Source organism: Triturus cristatus, chromosome 2_1 (assembly GCF_964204655.1).
Source record: "Triturus cristatus chromosome 2_1, aTriCri1.1, whole genome shotgun sequence".
Taxonomy (NCBI): Eukaryota; Metazoa; Chordata; class Amphibia; order Caudata; family Salamandridae; genus Triturus; species Triturus cristatus.
Genome location: NC_140581.1, coordinates 2,468,164 through 2,492,258, shown reverse-complemented (window position 1 = coordinate 2,492,258; position 24,095 = coordinate 2,468,164). Strand labels below are relative to the sequence as shown.

The following is a 24,095-nucleotide window of genomic DNA, read 5'->3' as shown; positions in this document are numbered from 1 at the left end:
AATGGCCCGTCTCTGTGTATATGTTACGAGGTGTCTTCTTGAAAACAGCAGATGTGAATGTATGTTGTGTCTAAGTGCCATGCTACTTTTACTAACCATTCACAAAAGACCGGGCACGGTGTTGTTTGACCTTGTAAAAGATGCTCAGACATGTGCAGTTCTTTTCTAAAATAATGTTGTGGCACAAAAATACTTGTGCCGACCGTAATGTGTGCAAGCAAAGAAGCCTCAAGTAAAATATGAGCAAACTAAGCGGGCCTGAATGGGAACACATGACACATGTTTTCCCTTTTATGATTAATTTCCAAACTCAACTTTACATTATAATCATTCTGATTCAAATATTCATGATATTTCTTCAATTCTAACGCACTCCCTATCCAAATCATAAGAATATCATTGATATACCTTTCCCAGTATATCACTGTTTCAGTAAAAAAAGAGATGGTTATTCCAAGCTTACTCTCTCTCATAACACCCCATAAATAGGTTAGCATCAAATGGAGCAACCCTAGAACCCACTGCTGTGTCTCATTTTTGTTGATACAGTCTATCTTGGTATAAGAAAAAAATAATCTCAAGGACATACTTTGTAAGGTCCAATAACATTGTTGAAAGTGCTAGATTGCTAGCCGATTTCATAAACAAAAAAGATTTGGTTGCATCTAACCCTTTACCATGCTCTGTACTAGTACATAAACTCAGCTCATCCATTGTGATTAGAAGATACTCATGGTCTCATGGCATATCCATGATTTGGTTTAACATATCTTTGATGTACGAGGGAAGAGTAGACACCATAGATGCCAAATAGACATTGATATACTCAGACACACTCTCTCTGTGATTCAACACCTGAAAAAATCGGGCGTCTTGGAAGTACCCTACCCTCCTCATGGATCTTGAGGAAGAAATACATTATTTGAATTTTAGTATTTTTAACATCTAGGTTTCTAAATGTATCATCATTTAGTAATCCAACATGATGATATTCCAACAGCTTAATGTGTAACTTTAGTTAGTTTAGACTCTTTTATGACAGAAACATTGGTTGGCATATAGTTCTCGACATTATTTAACTGCCTTTTAGCTTTAATGTCCTAATCTGAGTAATTCATTACAACAACATTATCCCCCTTACCAACCTGTCTGATAATTATTGAGGTTTGCTCCTTCAACCTTTTCAATGCTGCAAACTCATCTATATTCAAATTAGAATGTTGTTTTACATAAGTGAATGCCTGACAATCTTGCAGTATCAACTCATAAACAATATCGATTACATTATCTATTTGTATTTCTGGAGTAATGCTAGGCCTGGATTTGAGATCGCTTTCTTTTGGATACGTTAAACTATTTCCAACTGAGTTGCTAGATCTTCAATATCCATATGTGCACCATCCTCCAAGCTCATCAGTATGGTTGTATCTACCAAATCTTTTATAGATTTATCGCTTCTATCCTCTTTAATCTCCACGTGACCTTTGTTCTGGCAATCTGTCAACAATTGTTTTTTTTGTGTCAATCAACGAACAAATCTAAATAAATCAACTTTATTCTATTATTGAATAAGGTGTTTCAAAGGAGCAAAGTCTAGTCCTCTTTTCAGAAGATCAAATTCATTTTTATCTAAGGATCAGTCAGATGCGTTTGTCACTATATTTTCTTGAAATCCCCTTTCCTTTGAACTCTTGTTCTTCTCCCTCTTTTTCACAGGGCTCTTCTGTTGATCCAACCCCTTAGCCCCTATATTATCTCTCGTAGTTGTTCTTGTTGACCTTGTGAGCCCTCACCTGTCTTTCCTTTTATTAGCATTCTCTGTTCCAACAATCCCATTTGCTTCAATTCCTCTAAACAAGCAGAGAATGCCATCAATGCATCATCCCTGTTGGAGCCCATCTGATTACAAGCAACACGAATTTCCGAGTCAGTTCCACTTAAATTTCGTTCTTTGCCAGATAATATACTGACACTCTGGATCTCAATATTGTGTTTACTAGTTTCTTCACTTTCTACATTCTTCTTACAAATGGTATTTTTGTATCTACTTGCATAGGTATACACTCTACCAGACAAATAGTCCCTTACATCATATAAAACTTGGATTTCTGTCTATTGCTGCTCTCTTCCTGAAATTTCAATATCACCTTTACTAATATAGCAAAATTCACCTCTTCTGTCTCTTTAGTAATTCTCAATCTTTGTGCATCTGTCTGATCTATAACCATAAACATAAAACCTCTGGAGGTTTCTCTTAGTTTTTTCTCCCATCTTTCAGCACTATCATTATTGAAATCTTCAACAGCGAAAGAATGTTGATCCTAAGAACCCTAACTATGTACAATCAACCTCTAGCTGCTTTGTCAGTGTTACGGAGTCCCACCATTTCGATGATTCTCGCTTCGGTAGTCTCTCCAATTTAAAGAATCAATCCTTGAGTCCTCTTGGTTTTCAACCATCTTTACTCATTTTCTTCTCAGACAGTTTGGAAAGTAGTTCATTGGCCAATGCCTTGTGTCTACTCATATGTTTTACCTTAATGATAAATTATTGTTAATTACAAATTAGTAATCCAATTAAGTCCAAAGGTGGAATATTGGCTGCTTTGCTTCTCCTTTGCTGCAAATGACACAGTTAAAGAGGGTCAGGAGAAAACCTCTCCTCCAGCACCAAAACCTTCACCGGTGCATTCCAAATGAAATCTTCTCTTTATTGGAGGATGCATAAATCATACCAGAAAATGTTTCCAATAACAGTATACATCCATTTCCGTGCTTCTATTTCTTTTTTTTGTTTTTGTTTAAAATCAATCTGCAGACAAAATATTCAAACAGAAAACTCCACCTATGTACTTAAAATATGCTGTGCGTCACCTGTTAATTTTACCACTCTGGCTAGACCCAAATGACCATGTTGTGAAGAACATGGTCATTTGGGTCTCGCCAGAGTGGTAAATTAACAGTTGATGCACAGCATATTTTAAGTACATAGGTAGAGTTTTCAGTTTAAATATTTTGTCTGCATTTATCTCCCCTGCTTCTCTACCTTTAATTAATATCAGGGGTCCCCTTATTCATGAGTAGTTAAAAATCAATCTGCACTCAGCAAACATGTGTTTCGAGTCCCCACCTCTTTTTCAAGGCTGTAGTAGAAATATAAATTCATGTATGAGTTTAAAATTAATAGAAAATATGTATATAATTGTATTACCTCTCAGTTCTAATTATATTATATAAATTACTTTACTCAAAATTCTTGTTTTTTTCACGTGATTAGGTATTCATACCCCTACAACAGAGAATAACATTCAAACTACCCTCAAACATATCAATCACAACAACTAAACACAGTTTCATAGCCTGTTCAAATGCAATTCTCATGATGTTATCTCTTCTCTTTGATTAGGTTCATTATAATGTTTCAATCATTCTCCAAAATAGTTGTAGTAACCAGTAGCTTTGAGACAGTGATGAAAAGATGAGTGTAAGACGGACGGGAGTTTGGGACTACAGTCTGCTAATTTCATTTTTATTTTTATTAGCTGCCGTGAAAAATTGTTAAAGGCAGGACGGGAGTTTGAGGCTACAGTGTGCTAATTTCAGGTTTAGTTTTTGCACCATTGCCTCATTCCCACATTAACTCATCCACAAAGCCACATGCAGAAATTTGAAAATGAGTGAAGAACCGCTTTCACTATAAACAGATCAGAGCTATTAGATGGACGAATGCTTGTTTACCACTAGCGATCTCTTTCAGACCGCCTAGGTGGGAAGTTAGACTGAATCAGCCTTGGCATCACATTTGCCTGGGCACCCATTTCATTAATATTCTTTTTTTAGTTTTATTTCATGTTTACTTGCAACCCATGCACCACCTCAGCCTGTTCTTCTATGACCATCAGCCTTTTAAATCTAAAGAGTCCACTGTTTTCAGCTGTGAGGAGGCGACTTCTTTCACAGCCACACATCGTCAGCCCTCACAACCAGAGAAGCCAGGCAGTGTGGAGGGGTCTTTAAGACACTTCTTTCACAGTTTGCCAACCTCTAAACATATCCTCTGGTGCCGGATTCAGCATGTATGGTCCGTCCTGGTCTCGTGTTTGTGGAGCAGTGAGGGCCATCCACTCAAAAAGCTTTACAGTATGGTTGCTCAAAATTCATGCACTTTTCGTTCTTCTGAGACATTGTTTCGATGCCTAAGTGAGGACTTGCATCGGTCTGTGCTGGTTGTATCACTGAATGACTTTATCTCTATATGCAGAACAAGTACCTACATCTAGACATACATATGACTTTCTCTTCTCTCACACAGATGAGAAGTGCCTTCCTGAACATGTGGACGACGTCCCGGAGGCTCCCACACAGTACATCCAGCTGAGACACCCGAGCAAAGTGTCCCATCAACCGCCCACAGGCGTGGTGGCAAAGTTGATGATCGTGCCACCTGGTAGGCAGAGCTCTCCTCTGTGTGATCATTGAATTGTTGTCGGAGTCTTATTTGAAGTTTCCCAGATACTTCACAGTAGCAGAATGATGTCTATTCCCCATGCCTCCCTGAGTTTACATCAACGCTCCCAAAGCATATTTCTGGAAGTATGAAGAAACTCCCAGGGGGGAAAAGGGTTGGGGACAGAGAAGAGACAGCCTCGTCTTCTATTTTCTGGTGTCTTCTATACTGTTACTTCTATCTTGCTTCTTGCGCTGTTTCTTTCAGTTTCTTAGACACTGTAATACAAACAACAAATTACTAAGATCTAAACAATTTTTTAACAGCTTAGTATTTATGTATTTCACACCCTCATACAACGTACCCTTAGAGACTGAGCTATTGCCTCTCTTCTATTGGTTATTTATGCGTTTAATACATAAACTCCACTATGGTGTGAAATGGAGCATAGCGATATCCTGTTGAAAAGCAATGACAATTTTAGTTCCTCTTAGACAGACAATAACACTCTAATTGTCTATTTAGTGCTGTAGGTAAATCTAATAACCTTTATTTTCTTTGATTTTACAGGTGGATGTATGGACACAGAATGCCCTTCAGGAACAGTTTCTTCAGGTAAGTTTATCTCCACTAACTCTAGACTTGTCTTAACTGAAATAACGGTTTGTGGTTTGATTATTTTAGCCCAGCAGAAACGGAATACTTATGAGTGAGATAGATACTCTGTAGCAGTGATGTGTGTACTAAATAGTTTTCCCTGAACGGGTACGTGTGTGACTGGGGCATCTCTGTCAGAGACGAAGCACTCCGGAATGCGTCAGGAATTTCTTCTGGTAATTCAAGAAAGCAACTTGAGCCTTTTTCCTTGAAAGCTTCTTTCAAACACCCAACGCGTTGAGAAATGCTTTTCTACCGCCGCAGAAAACAAAACGGACACTCACACTCTCTACCCTATTCTAAAGTTGCCATGGACGAGAAGGCAAGCACTGCTGCTCGCCTAACGGTCCTGGTGAAGTGCGCACAGCTGAGGGAGAGCGCGAGCCTCAGCTGTGCTGGAATCCTCGTGCTCACTGCTGGAAGGCTGCAGCGCTAACCTTAGCGCTTGCTGCCATCTTAGAAGACCATACATGTACCAATACAGTCCAGGACAGGTCATGTGGTTCCCTGAGGAAGCATGGGGCTCAGAAACTCCTTTTACTGTAAACGATTGTGGCCCCTACTAGCTGGCATTTATTCTTGGATTGTGGACACAGATTCCTGACAATTGTGTGTTTGATTATTATCAACTATCAGAGCAGACAGATGGGCACCTCAGTGTTCAAGATGTTCTCTGGCGTGCCCCTTCCATGGGCCATTGGCATTGCTTGTGAGATTATTGGCACTTTATACGGCAGGGAATCTGATGAAACCTCTGGTCCTGAAGAATTGCAGAGTTCATTTTTAACAAGGAAGCACTTGAACGGGGCAAAGTGTAACCCCACTGCCTTAGCGAATTACAAGTCCTGAATGCCGGCTCCGTAGCCTAGGCAGGCGGTCTCCTGCCTCTGCAGCTGTGCCGTAGAGGTCATGTGATATGTAGGTCCTATGCATTTCCTGTGCACGTATTGCTAAGTTTGGATATTAGCATTGTCACAGTTGTTCTTAAGAACGTTATTGTTTTGTATTCAGAGCTTTTGCTTTTCGTGACTTGCTAAGACAGGGTGTAGGTAAGGTATTTTCTAATCTCAGTGGCACATTATCAGGGTGTTCCTTATTCACAACTCAGTGGGTTTCCGTTAAATCGTAGGTAATCCTAGTAGAGGAACTCATCAGCACGAGCGAAGAAAATGAACAAGTTATGACCTACATATCCCCTCAAACGTACCTGAAGACAACGTGTGTAAAGCATGTGCAATACCTTTCGGACTCTCTGCAGGTATTTGTTTTCAGTTTCTGGCATCCTTCCCCAAAGTGAGCGCAAATAAATCCACCTTGAGTGGAATGCACTAGACGTGATATTTGCACAACTTCCGTAATCCCTAATAACTGATGATGAACACATTCCCAAAAGTTGTGGCCTGGTGCCATGTTAGCAATAGTGTTAACAACATGATATTTCCTTGCACACGATGTGATGACGTTTGTGGCTTTAGCTCTTGTATAACAGGGTATGGTGAAGAATATTCAAGAAGAGTGTGCATGTGCACCATCCTCAAAAAATAGTCAACACTTTAATCCATAAAACGAGGAAGGAGGTGCTGCAGAAACCCTACTGTGAATCCATGGAGGACGAATTACTTGACGCTTCCCCAGAACCCAGTAATCCTTAATTTGCGTCAGTCTCTTATTTAAGACATTGGCCGTCCCGGGAAGAGATGGAAAGAGGCCCCCTTGTTTCTTCAGGATCACCTCCCTACGCTGCTGCTTCTTGCAGTTGAAGAGAATGTTTCACTGTGATTCTTGTGGTGGTGCTGACGCAGAAGATGTTAAAGCCACTGATCGCACCAAATCAGGATTGGATTGTGGTAAAACTGGAGACTCAGCATCCCTCCAATATGAGAAACCATTCTTATCTTGGCTGTTTTGTTGTCAGTGAACTTCTATATTGGTCGTATCTGGAGGCCCTTATGTCTTGGTGGGGACCCGCTGAATAGTAATGGTAAACAGCCATTAATACGCGACTGTTTGTTCGCATACCATTGCAACGCGTAGCCTTTACTACGCATGCTATTACTTCGCATGCGTGGTTACAATGCATGCCTTGTAGTGCGTGTATGGCTGCGACTGAGGACCCGGCCAGATGGCAGCGATGACGGAAGTAGGGGAGAGGCACTGGTTCATGAGCGGGAGCTGGCAACATCTTTTTCCTGCTTCAGCCTTGAGGGTGCACTTCAGGGTCAAGAGACCCAGTATTTGTCCTTGGGCTGGTGATTCTGACCCTGGGGATGTGGTCTCCGATCCCAGTGGGAGTCTGGGGAGGGGGACCCATGCACGTCCCCTCCCTTTAAAAAATAATGAAATAAAACTTGCGAAGACCCCTGGGCACTGCCCCCATGTTCGTAGTTAGGGGAGAGGCGCTGGTGCCTGCATGTGTGCAATTCTGCTGCGAGTGAGGACCCGATGACGAAAGTAAGGGAGAGGCGCTGGTGCCTGGGGCGTATCTGCAGGCTCCTGTGTGCTGAATGGAGGCATTTTCGATTGAAAACGCTTGCAGCCGAGGACAAGGGACGTGCACAGTGGAGAGAGAGGTAAGAGGGGCTCTGTATTTTTAACGGTTTTGTGTTTGAGGAGTAGTGTTTTAGGGTTTAGGGCAATGTCGGGGGGGTTGTGCAGGGTAGTGTTTCAGTGTAGGGAGCGGACTGGGGGTAGGGGAGGGTCGTGCTGGGGTTAGTGTTTTAGGGTTTAGGGTAGTGTTGTAGTGTTTGTGTAGGGTAGTGTTTTAGGGTTTAGGGTAGTTTCGGGGGGGTCGTGCAGGGTAGTGTTTCAGTGTAGGGAGCAGACTGGGGGTAGGGGAGGGTCATGCTGGGGTTAATGTTTTAGGGTTTAGGGTAGTGTTGTAGTGTTTGTGTAGTGTAGGGTAGTGTTTTAGGGTTTAGGCTAGTGTTGGGGGGGTCGTGGGTAGTGTTTCAGCGTAGGGAGCGGACTGGGGGTAAGGGGAGGGTCGTGCTTGGGGTAGTGTTATAGGGTTTAGGGTAGTGTTTAGGGTAGTGTAGGGTAGTGTTTTAGGGTTTAGGGTAGTGTCAGGGGGTCATGTAGGGTAGTGTTTCAGTGTAGGGGACAGACTGGAGGTAGGGCCAGGGTTGTGTAGGGGGTAGTGTTTTAGGGTTTAGGATAGTGTAGTGTTGTGTAGTGTAGGGTAGTGTTTTAGGGTAGTGTTGTGGAGTGTGTGTTATGTAGGGTAGTGTGTATGGATGTAGAAATTAGTGTACTGTTGGGGGGTTAGTTCTTTAAAAAATTGCGTTGTAAACCTATGCGGGGAATTGGGATCCGTTGTAATGACATTTATTATGCATTTTAAAGCTAATGCGAAGTAATGGTTTTCGTTGTTGAAAAATGCGTTGTAACGGTACTTGCGAACTAAAAACAACGTTGTAAAAGTATGTGTTGTTTTAGTTTGCGAAGTATCGTCATATATTCAATAGTAATGCCTACATTATGCGGCTCGGTGTGTATCTTCGACACCTTTCTATTCTTCTTAGCATCAGGCAGTGGTAGTTGGATGATGGTCCGAGTGCTTTCTACTCTGAGAGCGGGAAACAGGTGGTCAGTGTGACTGACCAAAACATGTTTTTCAGCTATTTTCTCCTAGACTAATTCTGATGTTTTTTGGAACCACCCGTAAGTAGCTTTAATTTTGAAAGCAGCATCTGGAGAACTTTTCATTGTAGTGGGTTCTTCTATTGAGTGTTAGAGATTCTGCAGAGATCAGCACACAAACCAGTCTGTCACTGCACCTGTCCAGAGAGTATTGAGTCAAGGTGAAACATGAATGCCCATTTTAAGAGTTTGCATGGTATGGGACCATTAGGTATACCCCGTGGAAAATTGAGTGATTTTGAGCCTTATAGAGGATGTGCTACCATTACAATACTGTGTCCAGCACTCACAGTATACCGCAAAAGGAGAGATAGAGGTTTTCAGTTATCAGGCATCCTCCTAACATCAAACACAAAAGTCCACAACTGATACAATACCCTATGTCACGAAGTCCCCCTTACCGTTGGTCATACTGGTGGGATAAAACATGAATGGCGGCATATTCATAGAAACCACAATCCTCTCCCTTTTCATTCACAGACGGAGGATTCCCCTGATTGGTTCATTCCACAGGATCGAGACTCATCCAGAGAAAGGAGCGGCTCCTTTAACTGGGAGCAAGGTTCAACAAACCACGCTCCCTTGCCTGGCGTCATTAGCCCTAATCCAATTGAGGACGGAGCTCGGGAGGCGACGACGGACTGGGAGAGATGCTTGAACTGGGAAGACGCCGAGTACCGAACCCAGTGGGAGATGTCGAGAAAGGAGGGGGATACCGTGTGCAGAGCCCGGGAAGAGAAGTCGGGAAAGGATACCAGTGTTGACTGCCGAACGAGGAACCACCGGAACGGCGGAAGAACCAGGAGACCAACGTATTCGCGCATCATCCAGCCACACTCCAGGAGGAATGTGGCTCTCCCAGGTGCGTGCACAGATTTCGGGGTGGGCTGGGCGGCGGGCGAAGGTCGGCGGTGAGAAAACAGGCTAAAATCCCGTAGCGCTACCACCAACCCAATAACCCCCTCCCTTCACTCATACACCTTCCCCAGTGAAAGAGCACCGGGTGTCTCCTCACTCCTTTTTCCCCTTTGGTGACGGTGTGACGGTGTGAAAGAGAAGTCATAATCTCACACCATTTTTGTTTTTGTTTTTGGTATTTTTTTTTTTGAGGAAAAAGCCTGAAGGAAGTCTGCACTCTTGCAACTGAACCAGGATTCGTGGACACTGTAAAAGCCCAAGAAGTGGTGGATAAGGACACTAATTACGAAGGACAATTCTGGCATAATCAATTAAACGTGTATAGAAAATAAATCCCATTGAAACCTCTCTTGTTGTGGACGTCACTGATTCATCCCGCTCACACCATATCAGATCAGTCCATAATCGTAAACATAAGGGTCAAAGGGAATCAGTCATATTTAGAATGGAAGAGAAAGCCTCACCTGCATCACTGTTGCATGCTCATCGCAGGCTAACTCATCCCACACGGATAAGGTTATACTATCAGAGCGAAAACCAAAGGAAATGATGGACGGAGTGTTGAACATTGCAAGCACTCACCCCCAGTCAACTGATCTGGGTTTAATCCATCACCGTTCATTAGCCCACTCTGCCACCCCAGTACAGACATGGCCATATGCAAATCAGTCTGACCCTGTGCCTCATGGGAACAGTCCAGCCCGAACTGCCAAGCCATGTCTTCCCTGGACCGGAAACAAGCTTCCTAGGACCGGTTTCTGGCATTTCAGCCGTCTTCAGCCAGGCTTGCTTGAATCCAGTGGCAAAGTGAGCAAGGGACTCACGTCTGAGCATACCCTGCCAACTTATGGCGAACAAAGCAAAAACCAAAGGAAATGATGGACGGAGTGTTGAACATTGCAAGCACTCACCCCCAGTCAACTGATCTGGGTTTAATCCATCACCGTTCTTTAGCCCACTCTGCCACCCCAGTACAGACATGGCCATATGCAAATCAGTCTGACCCTGTGCCTCATGGGAACAGTCCAGCTTGAACTGCCAAGCCATGTCTTCCCTGGACCGGAAACAAGCTTCCTAGGACCGGTTTCTGGCATTTCAGCCGTCTTCAGCCAGGCTTGCTTGAATCCAGTGGCAAAGTGAGCAAGGGACTCACGTCTGAGCATACCCTGCCAACTTATGGCGAACAAAGCAAAAACCAAAGGAAATGATGGACGGAGTGTTGAACATTGCAAGCACTCACCCCCAGTCAACTGATCTGGGTTTAATCCATCACCGTTCTTTAGCCCACTCTGCCACCCCAGTACAGACATGGCCATATGCAAATCAGTCTGACCCTGTGCCTCATGGGAACAGTCCAGCCCGAACTGCCAAGCCATGTCTTCCTTGGACCGGAAACAAGCTTCCTAGGACCGGTTTCTGGCATTTCAGCCGTCTTCAGCCAGGCTTGCTTGAATCCAGTGGCAAAGTGAGCAAGGGACTCACGTCTGAGCATACCCTGCCAACTTATGGCGAACAAAGCAAAAACCAAAGGAAATGATGGACGGAGTGTTGAACATTGCAAGCACTCACCCCCAGTCAACTGATCTGGGTTTAATCCATCACCGTTCTTTAGCCCACTCTGCCACCCCAGTACAGACATGGCCATATGCAAATCAGTCTGACCCTGTGCCTCATGGGAACAGTCCAGCCCGAACTGCCAAGCCATGTCTTCCCTGGACCGGAAACAAGCTTCCTAGGACCGGTTTCTGGCATTTCAGCCGTCTTCAGCCAGGCTTGCTTGAATCCAGTGGCAAAGTGAGCAAGGGACTCACGTCTGAGCATACCCTGCCAACTTATGGCGAACAAAGCGGTACAAAAGGGGGTGGTGATGGATGGAGCATCAGAACCAATCAAACACTCACACCCAGTCAACAGATCTGAGTCCCTTGCTCACTTTGCCACTGGATTCAAGCAAGCCTGGCTGAAGACGGCTGAAATGCCAGAAACCGGTCCTGGGAAGCTTGTTTCCGGTCCAGGGAAGGCATGGCTTGGCAGTTCGGGCTGGACTGTTTCCATGAGGCACAGGGTCAGACTGATTTGCATATGGCCATGTCTGAACTGGGGTGGCAGAGTGGGCTAAAGAACGGTGATGGATCAAACCCAGATCTGTTGACTGGGTGTGAGTGTTTGATTGGTTCTGATGCTCCGTCCATCACCACCCCCTTTTGTACCGCTTTGTTCGCCATAAGTTGGCAGGGTATGCTCAGACGTGAGTCCCTTGCTCACTTTGCCACTGGATTCAAGCAAGCCTGGCTGAAGACGGCTGAAATGCCAGAAACTGGTCCTAGGAAGCTTGTTTCCGGTCCAGGAAAGGCATGGCTTGGCAGTTCGGGCTGGACTGTTCCCATGAGTCACAGGGTCAGACTGATTTGCATATGGCCATGTCTGAACTGGGGTGGCAGAGTGGGCTAAAGAACGGTGATGGATCAAACCCAGATCTGTTGACTGGGTGTGAGTGTTTGATTGGTTCTGATGCTCCGTCCATCACCACCCCCTTTTGTACCGCTTTATACTATCAGAGCGGCCTTAATCTCAGTAAGAGGGAGTTCACAATAACTATTGCTGGAAATGTGAGGGATCCAGATTATTACTAAAACTGCCTCTATGTATGCCTAAATGTCTTGCCTCCACTTAGGGGACACAGGGCATGGTTGAAAATCAGAAAGAGGGTGAGCCGTGAGAATGATGTCTCTGCTATTAAAGTGCGAAAACATGTTTCGGCCAGCTACAGCCCTTACAGAGTCTCAGGCATTCGTCAGGGCTGATGGGACCCTATTCTAACTATGTTGTGTATCCTTTTACAGCAGTAGAAATAGGACTTATTTTTCCTTTACAAAAGTGTTATCTCCTAAAGCTTAATGAGACAAACTATTGTATGTTATAGAGTAGTTTATAATCTGTGTTCTTTATGCATGCGATACGCATCTATGGTTATATTATACAGACCATTGGTTATCCATATTGTTTCGTAAACATAACCCACAAATAGATGCTGCTCCACTCAAAGGGCTAAAACCCAGAATGTGTGGTTTACCCAGGATCTTAGACAACTAAAGAAACAACTAAACAAGGTAACAAAACAAGATAAAGCACTAGCTACGCATCCGACTAATGGAAGGTTGCAAACATTATGCAAAGAATATAAGCAGAAGAAATGGGAAGCAAAGAGGGTTTACAAGAAATCACACTTGGTGAAGATTGTCGGAACTAGTAGAACACGCTCAATAAGGGACTTCTGAGCATTCATAAACAGAGTTGGTTTCCAGCCCTCCCTAACACAGGACATCACCATCTCTGAACCACTATGGACATCCCTCATAGAGGCAATATACGCAGATCATAGACAGGAGTAGCTTCATCCATTTACACCGGCTCATGCCCCTTCCCTAGTGAAGGACAAAGTGTTAAGAAAGATAGTGCTCCAAATCAGACACCCTCTGGGTCCCAGTGGCCTCCTGACCAGTCTGTTTAAATTTAACTTGACTTACTGGTTACCAATTTTAACAAATATAGCATCTTATGCTCTTGAGACCCAGTACGTTCCTACCTCACATTAGGGGTCTATTATAAATCTATACGAATGGCGATCCTAATATACCTGGTAGTTGTTGTATGAGTGGCCTGTTTGATGTAGAGGCTACATTCTATGCGAAAATACTTTTAAAAGAATTGGAATCCTGAGCCGAATTTACTAACCTAAATCCTCCCTCACAAACTTGTTTCATGGGAGTCAGCAGTACTTGAGACAACATTCTCATACTCTCGCTGGTTATTCAGGAGTCGCGAAAGGTAAAACGAACCAGCTTGTTTGCCTGCTCCATAGATTATCATATGGCTTTCGATGGAGTAAATCGTTCGATTCTATGGTCGATATTACAGAAATTGGGGGTTCCCGCCACTGTTTTCGAGAGCCATACAGTCTCAATACTGGAATACTTGGGTGCAAGTGAAATTGACATATAACAGACATATTTTGAAAAAGATTAAAACTAACAGCAGGCTTAAACAAGGGTGCGTGAGCCCCACTGCGTTGTATTCGTTACTAATCAGAATTGCCAGGCGCTGTCAAAGTACCAGCGACCTTTCCACCTAAATAAGCATCACTGCAATTTCAGTTCCTGCAGGATACAGACGAGACGGCGATTTTGGTTCAGATCATAACAGGTCTACAAAAACCTCTCCATGCACAAAACTCCTACAATGTATCCAGTGATCTAAGGTTGAACTTTACCTGGCATGCTGTACTAGTGTTCAGAAATAGGCACTGCAAGTTAACCCAGTGGGCTAACGGGGGCCAGTTTGCAGCTATACAAAGAAAGTACCACTACGCAGGGGCCTGGTTTGATGACAAAGGCTGCTCTAGACGGCATTTTGACAATTTAAACACTAAAAAAGATATGCTTATGTTCACCATCAAATGGCTCTATAGTAAAATTGAAGCCCCTTTTTTTTAAACCTTTACTATGGTTATACTTGCAAAGTACCTGCCAGCGCTGTAAATGGTCTCCCGGGAATGGGCATTATGTAGCTTAATAGGCTACTTTACAAACATTATTTAAGTACACCTTTCAACTTCGCAATTCTGCAAGCCAGTGCCACATAAGGCTAGAATTCTGCCAGACTCAGCCAGCATTGCTGTTTATGCTTCAGTTTTTTGTCCCTTGCCACCAGTTGTGATCATCCAGTGCACCTCCGTCGTAGACGGCAATCTGGTCTGCACTCTCTTCAGCTTCTGCCAGCCACCCCCCTGGAAAAATTACTTTAAACTGGCATTGCATACTCTACAGGCTGACAACTTCTGGGCCCTTTCGAAATCCATGTTACAGTTTAAGAAAGTTCTTAGGAAACAAGTGAAAGATATTTCACATGCGGCTGACATGAACGCTTTAAAAGGCAAAAAGAGTTTCCCATTCACCAATGACTCCTCCAAATGTTATGTTGTGTTAACAACACTTATATAGCGCAGATATACCACAGGTCTCTTGGTGCTTATCTAAAGATTATGATACCATATTGCAAAAGATATTCCTATGATGAGAAACTTAATCTCTTCCAAAAGCCTGTTCAAATAACAAGGTTTTCAATCTCGACCGGATTCTCTCCTCTGGTAATCCATAACAGAGCTGTGATATCAGAACTGAAAAAGCCCAACCGCCCAAGGTAGTTTTATTAAAGCGTGGGCAGGTCAGCAATATCGCCTCAGAGGAACGGAGACGCCGTCCAGGCACATAGTGCCTCAGCCACTCCTCAATATAGGCTGGTTCCGTGCCATACAAAGATAATGCCAGTCAATCAATTAGTATATTTTTTAGAGCTCGTCTTGTCTCCCGTGACGATATCCAGGCACTGTCATCCAGGCATATTTGGCATCCACTATGTCTAAAAAGGTCAGATACTTTGTTTTAACTCTTGCAGCTTTTTCCAGTCCCAATACTAGAATTCTAGCAAGTGTTATCTATATATATATATATATCCAGTAAAATACTACTTGCCTCTTAAATGGCTGTAAGAACGAGTCTCTGGCACACATTGTATCCATCTGTCCTTACCTCCTTCCTGAAAGAGTTAAATGGCTAAGGCCTATTTTTTTTAAAAGTTGATTGCCGAAGGGCCAGTGAGGCCTTAGTGTATGCCTTACACCTCTGGGATTGAGGTCAGCCCTTGTCCGGCCTCCTAGTACTCTCCATCGCGCTCAGCACTACCCTCCTTCACTCCTTGGCAAGGAACTCTCACTGCCCGCGCCCCAGGGGATCCGGCATGGCCCACTGAAGTGGGCGCTATTAACTGAAGCTCATCTAGGCAGCGGCACCACCCCACGGATATGGTGAAACCCCAAAGAATCAAAATGCAACACATGGGAGGTGGTGCCGCTGGAATGGACCCTTTGCTAGGGAACAAGACTCTTAGTAGCCTTCAACACCTCATGAAGACTCTCCAGGTTAATACGGTGCAGTTTAATAAGGTCCCCTAAGCCATGCTGGACCCAAAGACTTCCTTGGAGGCTCGCATTGAATCAGTCTCAGTCGAGGTAAACCTACTGCGTCCCAATCACTGCAAATTGAGAGACCGATTGGATGAGACCGAGTCTGCACTGGCAGTCCTTCACCCCTCAAACAAGGAACTTCAGGAGCGCCTAAAGAAGGTAGAGGACGGAGTTCACCCTCTTACAGTACAGAGCAGAAGATGCCGAGGGCAGGTCCAGGTACAACAACATCCACCTGATGGGCTTTCCGGAACGGTCAGCGGGCCCCAGCATAGAGATGTTATTAGAGAAATGGCTAGTGAAAAATGTCCTTGATGAAAAGGCACCAAACTTCTTTTTGGTTGAGAGGGCACACCGCACTCCGGGTCGTCCTCCATCCTGGGAGCTCATCCCCGCCCAATCATAGAGCGTCTCCTCAACTACCGAGACAGTTACCTGCTCCTGCAGCACTGCCGCGCCAAAAGCACATGGTCCTTTGAGAATGCTCAGATAGCCTTTCCTGATTTCACATTGAAAGTGTAGCGTTGTTGCGGATCGTTCCTGCGAGTCAAGCAGCGCCTCCGGGAGCTTCATTTCAAATATGCACTCTTATTTCCTGCTAAACTATGCACCGTTGATGGGGACATGACCCACATTTTTCAATCCCCAGACGACACTTGGACATGGCTCCATGCAAAGGATCGGCTGAAATCAACATCCTCGGAATGACCTGAGGATGCTTGGCTAGATCCCAAGCCATGGCGGCGTCTCCCCGGAACATGACCCTCCAAAGATCAGCGGAGGAGCAAGCCCGTGAGGTGATGGAGGCCACTTTTCACAGTGCAAACCCCTTTGCCCCCCTTCAGGACAGACACCCTCCCGAGTCGGGATCAGACTCGGGTGGCTCTCCCTCCTCATCAGGCGGTGTTCACCACAGACCGAAGGTTACTCCTAGGTCGGCAGATGATCTGTAAATACAGACCCAAATCTGGGGCAGTGGCCCGGCGCTGGTTGGTACCCTCGCACCACCTGCTGATGTCATGTAAGTAACGCACCATGGGCAGGGGACTGAGAGATATTTACAACTGCAGGGCCCACACCACTGTTCCACTAAACATTGTTGTTACCGTGTCGACTACATCCCCAACTCCGATGCCATGCCACCAACGAACTCCTACGTGGACTCCATGTCTCAATGCTTTATTGTTTCCTCTTTCATATTTATTATTACCTTCGTTGAATAGTTTTGGGGTGTTTAATTGGTCTCGACCGTAGAGTCCATTGTACTGGCGGGGATTATGTTATTACGTTGCTGTTATGATCTCACGAGCTGCTTTACAAGTGTCTGGAATGAACCTCATCACCTGCCGACATGCCCTGAATCTATTCTACACCGCACAGGAATTCCTGGGTTTGGCTGGGGGGTTGGAGAGTGTACTGCGTTCCCTTCACCTTTGATTCATGGCATGAATCACATGGCTATCACACAGACAAACACACATGTTCCCGAATATCATATGGCTTGGAACGTATGGGGCATGGCCACTTCATCGAAGGGTCACCGCCTCTACGCTTACCTCAAAAGACGACATGTCCACATAGTGATGCTTCAAGAAACACACCTCACCGCCGCTGAATTACACAAACTCCGTCCTTAGTGGCGGGGACATGTACATGGCACCACTGTCTTTGCCTTTGCCCCCGGGGTCCTCGTATGGATAGCGCCAGAGGTACCATATGTCGTTACTACTCAGAAAGTAGACGCAGTGGGTATATATGTGGTGCTGGAGAGGCAGCTGGACGGCTCTCCCCTAGCACTAACTGCAATATGTGCTCCCAACACCCGCCAGTGTGAGTTCCTTGACACCCTGATCCCGGCAATTTTGAGCGACTCGTCCTCCCCCGTGCTTTGTGGCGGAGACTTAACTGTGTCTCAGATGTGGTTTTAGATCGCTCTACACCCCCGCTCCGAGTGGCACCATCTGAATGCGCCAATCACCATCTACGCTAATGGGCAACCCACAAGTGACTTTGTGATGCTTGGCGGCTCATACACCTGACAGACAGTGAATATTCTTTCTATTCTGTACATGAATTTGATACCACAATTGATCTCCTACTCTGCACATCCTACCTCGGCGCTCAACTGGCCATAGTGGAATATCTGTTGCGCACCCTGTCCGACTATTCCCCATTACTGCTCACCATACTGCCCAATGCGTAGTGCGCTGCTTATTGCTTAACAATGGTACTGCATCATCTCGCACTGTTGAATGGGATGCTCACAAGGTGGTAGTGCGGGCCACTGTTTATCGACCACATGGGGGATACACAAGAGACTATCAGAGGACCTTCTGATTCTAGTACATGACCTCCGTCTCATGGAGGCGCGAATGGCCAATCAGACGGCTTCCACTGACCAACTCCAACAATTGCACAGGCAGCGCTCTGAAGTGGAACAAACTCTGAGCAAACATGACTATAAGCACCGGGAAACTGTTGGCGTGGCTGGCAGGCGATGACCAGCAGCGCACCCACATGGGCTCAATAAGATCGGTTGATGGTGAGCTGCTGGCCACGCAATTGGTTATCAACGGGGCCTTCCAGGATTACTATTGTGGACTTTACTCTGCCCGACCTCCCCACAACCTGCAGGATTTCTTTGGTGCTCTACACTTGAGGTGTCTGAATGCCTTATGAAGGACTGAGCTGGATGAACCCCTACAGTTGGAGGAGGTGGGCACTGCCGTATCTCAGATCGCCCGAAGTAAAACCCCGGGCTCCGATGGCCTAACCATCTTGTATTATGCTACATTCTTCACCCAGACCACACAACGCCTCTTTGACGTCCTTAATAAGGCCAGGGAGCACAGTCCCTTGCAGACACGCTCTGTGAGGCCCTGGTAAGGGTCCCCTCGATGTCCGCTCATATCATCCCTTAGCCCTGCTTAACATAGATTGCAAATTACTGGGCAGGATCCTGGCTAAACGTCTTTTTCCCCTCGTACAATCACTGGTCTACCCAGACCAATCTGTGTTAATCCTGGGCTGCAACACATTCCTCAACGTATGTCGCCTCCTGCAAAGTACCCCACCGGATGCTCACGACCGGGTTGAGGTGTCATTGAGCATAGAGAAAGCATTCAACACTCTAGGCTGGGAATACTTATTCTCAGCCTTTACCAACATGGGGTTCGGCCCGGGATTCCTAAGTTGGGTGTCCACCCTCTATGCCGATCCGGAGGTGCGTGTTAAAACGGGACAGGTGATCTCCAATAAGTTCACCATCTGCAGAGGCACGAGACAGGATTGCCTCCTGTCTCCCCTCATCTTTGACCTTGCTCAAAACAGGACCTCGAGGACAATCTGTACAGGGCTATTGGATCCATTCGCCGCTCGCTCCCCTTCTGTCAATCACTTCCATTGTCTCCATTGGGTCGGGTCGCAATCTCCAATATGCCTATACTGCCCACCTGTTGTACTGGTACGCAGCCCTATCCATCGTGCTCTCCAGAAGCCTCTTCTGCGATCTGCATAGATTGTTGCTGGAGTTAATTCGGAGCTTGGGCCACCTTCGGGTTACTCTGTCTGTCCTGTAGCGCCCACTCACTGAGGGCAGGTTGGAGGTACCCAATTTCAAGCTATATTACATTGAAGCACAACTACTGTGTCTATGTCCTGGTTGGGCGCCCAACCCACCCTGAATCCTTGCTTGTAGTTACGGCATTGCAGAGAACTAACATTTTTAACTGGCTATCTGATTCCACCAATCAGCCTGTGCTCGAATTTCGACAAATTACGGTAGCCCGCACCTACTGGCATAGGTATCTGCATCCCAAAAGGCCCATCCTTCCTTACTCTTCCTTTATCCCCATCTGGGACTTGCTGTGGCAGACACCGAGGCATATCGACTCGGCCCTTTGGACCGAGGTTACATTCAAACAAGCAGGGGATGTCTACAACAAAGGAATGCTCATGTAATTCGCCAGAGATAGTTGAAACGTATGGACTGCATGCTGGCCATGTCTTAACATATTGCATCCTACGACAGGTGGTCCACAAGACATGGGTTAATGGGGAAGCTGAGCCGCCAGCGTCTCAGGCCCTGTGCATATTATTGACGACCGACACCACACGCCATGCCATCACATTCTTGTATTCCGCTCTTAAGGCTGCCCGACCTGATCATGCCGCGAGGACACGTCCCAAATGAGACACCTCCTGCAACAACTTCTCACTGACGCAGCATTGGCTCGTGCCCTGACAGTTGACTAAGAATGTCTCCCGCAACCCCAGGTTTCGATTCACCTAGTTTAACTACATACACCACACGCATGTTCCCTACGCTCTCCCTGGATGCCCCCATTGCAAACTGCAGAACACAGATTTCATGCACATGATATGGACTTGCACACCACTATCATAGACATGGGCAGAACTTACCACATCGGTGGCGGAACTGTCTACGCACCCTCTCCCACCTCCCCCTAATCCGGACTACTGAGATTGCGAACCTGTGCGAAGTGGGACAAACACGTGCATCGCTTCATCAACCTAGCCTTTGTTCTATTTAAACCTAACATAGCTATGGCTTGGAAGTCCCCCGCTCCCCTGGTATCTGAGGATGTCTTTGAGTGCTGCTGACGTGGACCAGAGCTGAGAGACACATTTTCAGATTACTCCGCATGAGGGGCGATTCCCACACGGGGGGGTTAAGAGTGGGAGAAGTTCTCAGGGGTGTGGAATTTAATGAAATATCTACTTGTCCATGGGGCAGGTTGCTTCATTATTCTACTTGTCCTGTGAAAAAAATCCACTTGTCCCTTTGTGCAATGTAACGCTGTGACCAATTATGGCAGCAAAATCATTATATAGGAGGTCTGAAATAGCCTCTCTGATTATGCCAGGGCTCCTTGCATAGTAGTGTTCGAATATTAGCAATTCCCTTACATTGCCACGTTTCCACAGATGTACATACTGGGGCTGAATGTAGTGGTAAGCAATAGTTACAGGGTTGGAATGCCCTTTTGAGTTTGTGCAAACCTACTAACTTGCATGTTTTAAGGGTTTTCACCAAGTCTTCTCTAATCTTTTCCCATACTGAGAAAGGTTGGACAATGACAGACATACATCTTCTTCCAGGGTTGGGAAAAAAGTGGTTGGAGGGAAAGTGAAGTTGCAAACACTCAGATTTTCGCATGAGCAAATCTACACCTGCATATTTGCTCGTGCTAAAATGCAGTTCAGAAATATTTTCTAGGAGTACTATTTCTTGGCCTACTTCTGTAAAGTCTTGTGAATTCATGAAAGTCACATATCTGCACTTAATGCAAGGACATTTACCATGGGTGCACTTTGGAGACTATTTAATAATTGGCCCCCTAATGAGGTTTGGTGTTAACCATGACGTTTTGTGTTTATTAAAATTCTCTCTCTCTATCGGCCAGCTTCACTGTAAGTCACAGAAATCTGTTCTTTCACAAGGAGCATATCAACACAGTCCTATTTGTCCATTGCCAGGTACTACTGTGGCAATGTGTGCTTTTTGAGACCAAAACTATTTTTGCTTTTGCCAATGTTTGTTGTAATGGTAAGTGTCTGTCAGCTCCCACACCAATACGGTTTTACATAAGCCATGCCAAAACAAGTCACACATTGAAAAAACCAAAAAGCTGACCAACAATTGCAAACCTACTGGCTTTACCAGTGCTTGTTTATTTTTGTTTCCCATAATCTTATTAAAACTGGTTACACTGATTTTCCATTATGGATATTTTAGGGAAATACTAGCATACATCAACTTATTTTACTAAATGATGCTGTAAGGAAATGGTACCTGAAATTTTACAGAAGTTTAGCTAAATGTTTTTGCATTTTTTTGTGAACATTTTATTTTGAAAGCAAAGAATCATCAATCCTGCTTTTAGCTTCTGCAAATATTTGCTTCTAATGAGAGAGCATTCTGGGAGCATTATACATAGCCTCATATTGCTAAACACTGAAAACGTGTGTACACATTTGTATACTGGAACCACTGTCAGCAGTGCTGTCAGAGCTTACAACATTTACTTAGAGCGCTCACCCTAATGATAAAGACTTTGCATTAATGAGCAATAAATACAAGTTTGAAAAGCACTAACATATGGACACAAATATTACCTTAACTGCAGACAATGCCCTCTCCTGATCCATAACGTGGCACTGTAATCTGGCAGCCAAAGGGTTTGTGCTGTAGGGGGTTGGGCCTACTTGTCCCAAGGACAAAATACACATGAAAACTTGTTGCCCTTGACCCCAAACAATATGCCCCAGGCGTCGGGCTATAGAAATTCCACATCCCTGCGTTCTTGATTACAGTTGAAGTCAAGACTGACGTACGTCCACCTTGAACACATTGAGTAATGCACACTCTCCTACTAGAAGCATTGATGGGCAACACCCTGATGATCATGCTGTCACTTCTCTTCACACCCAATGTCACTTAACCTCTGCGCTATATCCATGCACCCCCTGCAATATCCCCCCCATGTGCGACTACCCCATCCCACAGATCTTCTCCAGGGACCCAGTCTGCCCTTCACTTTCTCACTTACGGCACGATTGGTGACTAACGGACATGCCCACCTGTCACCACTACGTAGCGACACACACACACATGCTGGACTGCAGCATAGCTCTCCGTCGTAACTGGGACATGTGGCTGTGTGGACTCAGTATCTCAAAATGTAAACTTTGCGGACCGTAGAGCTCTTACATTGTTGTATTGTTGTTTTCCGTCTCTTCTTCCTGTCTCTCCCCCCGTCCCTTTTCCCCTCCACTTTCTCCCTCCACTTTCTTCACATGGCAGTGGGCCACTCAAACAACTTATCAATCTGTGTGTAGTGCTTGATCGTTAAATGCTAAACGTGTATCTTGTTGACTCCCTGCATATGCAAGTAACAGGCTGAGAGCTCCACTGTTAACTGTTGCTCACTGTAATTTGTGTTGTTAATAAACAACATTTACTAAAAAAAAAAATATATATGTTGTGAATATATTAATGAAAAAATCCAAAGTGTACAGCTCCCAGGAAAAAAGAATTATGGATAATACCCTTGGTGTCTCCTTGAGAGATGTAGAGGTCGATAGTATTGTACATAGATTATGCTCTATCTCCAGCTGTAAGTCTACAGGCAGTTATACATTGTGAACCGTATATTGACCATTGACTCCATTTTCTTTTAAGTACATTTGTGAGCACGGTTTCGTCTAGTGTCTGTCTAACCCTGTCTTTCAGCTGCGAACACAGGCAGGCCCAGGTTACTTGCGCACACAGGTTGTTTATGTTTCTCACTTCACTGAGCGAGAGAGATAAGCTGCTGAAACATACGGGGTGGGATGCGTACAGTGTCCAAAGATGAGAATGTGAAGAATTCTGCCTCAGCTCTCATCGGAGTCTGACAAGCTCTGTTGAGTGACCTTGACGCAGAGAGTGTAGCAAGCACCTACATTTCAGATGGAGGAAGGGGAAGCTTCTCTGTGTTAGTAAAGACTATAAAGAAGGAGACCTCTTTGCACTTTGCCAGGAACTCTCAGCCTGTGAAGTATTCCAAGTTTTAATTACTTATTCTTGTGTATAAACAGTTATTTTTCCATACATTTAATCAATTGTAATATACCTTCATTACATGAATGTATGTGTATTGTTGCCGTTTGATATATGGGAACTTGCTGCAATAAATATTCCCCTTTACTTGGCAAATAAGTATTAAGCTTTGTTCACGTTGTATTTTGATATTCTAAAGTGTGTAGAGTCCTATTTTGAAGAGTGTCCTGGTGTTTTGAAGTCTTGCTTAGGTGTCCTGAATAGAAAGCAAGACATTTTGGTGTCAAGAACAGTCTACAAAGTGAAAGGGGCAGAAAGTTTGGCAGAAAAATGGAAATGGATGAAGCAGGTTTCCTTATACTAAATGAATACCAGGATGAGAATTAGTTCCATATAGTCAGTTTGCTCATGAGTGGTCGCAGTGAGAAATGGAGTGCGTGTATGTCTGATGCGCTGCCAGAATATGTATTAATTTGCTTGCAAAAGGTGCCAATGGAACAAGGGAAAGAGTTTTGTGTTTTAGGCCAAAGAACCTGCCCCATTGCCGCTGGTGGTGCAACTCGATTGCACATCTAGACCTTGGGGAACATTGGCCCTAACCCCGAAAACTCCCATCCGTAAGTCGGGTACTTACCCGAGAAACCGCTTACACTTTTCTCCCATAGAAACCCATGTTAAGAGATTTTGGGCCTAAAATCTTTTAAGTGTTGAACTGATGTTTGTATGGAGAAAAGAGAACTCAAGTGTAAAGTATAAAAAGTCTTACTTACCTTGTATTGGGAGATCCTTAAAATGTCTTGCATTTAAGAGCGTATTTTACTCACCTGTGCCAAGTCCTGGTTGGTTCAC

The 24,095-nt window shown here is 44.9% G+C and overlaps 1 protein-coding gene across 2 annotated transcripts in view; it reads left to right on the top strand.

The window, feature by feature from the left end:
- LOC146863580 (uncharacterized) overlaps positions 1 to 24,095 on the top strand; it is a 79,539-nt gene that overhangs the window by 32,332 nt on the left and 23,112 nt on the right. Inside the window, exons 2-4 of one of the 2 annotated variants that reach the window (XM_085627374.1) lie at positions 4,312 to 4,446; positions 5,017 to 5,061; positions 9,223 to 9,604. In XM_085627374.1, coding sequence (XP_085483500.1) covers positions 9,436 to 9,604 — 169 coding nt within the window. In that variant the 5' untranslated portion in view covers positions 4,312 to 4,446; positions 5,017 to 5,061; positions 9,223 to 9,435. The remainder of the gene's footprint in view (positions 1 to 4,311; positions 4,447 to 5,016; positions 5,062 to 9,222; positions 9,605 to 24,095) is intronic. The other variant, XM_085627365.1, reaches the window with a different exon arrangement.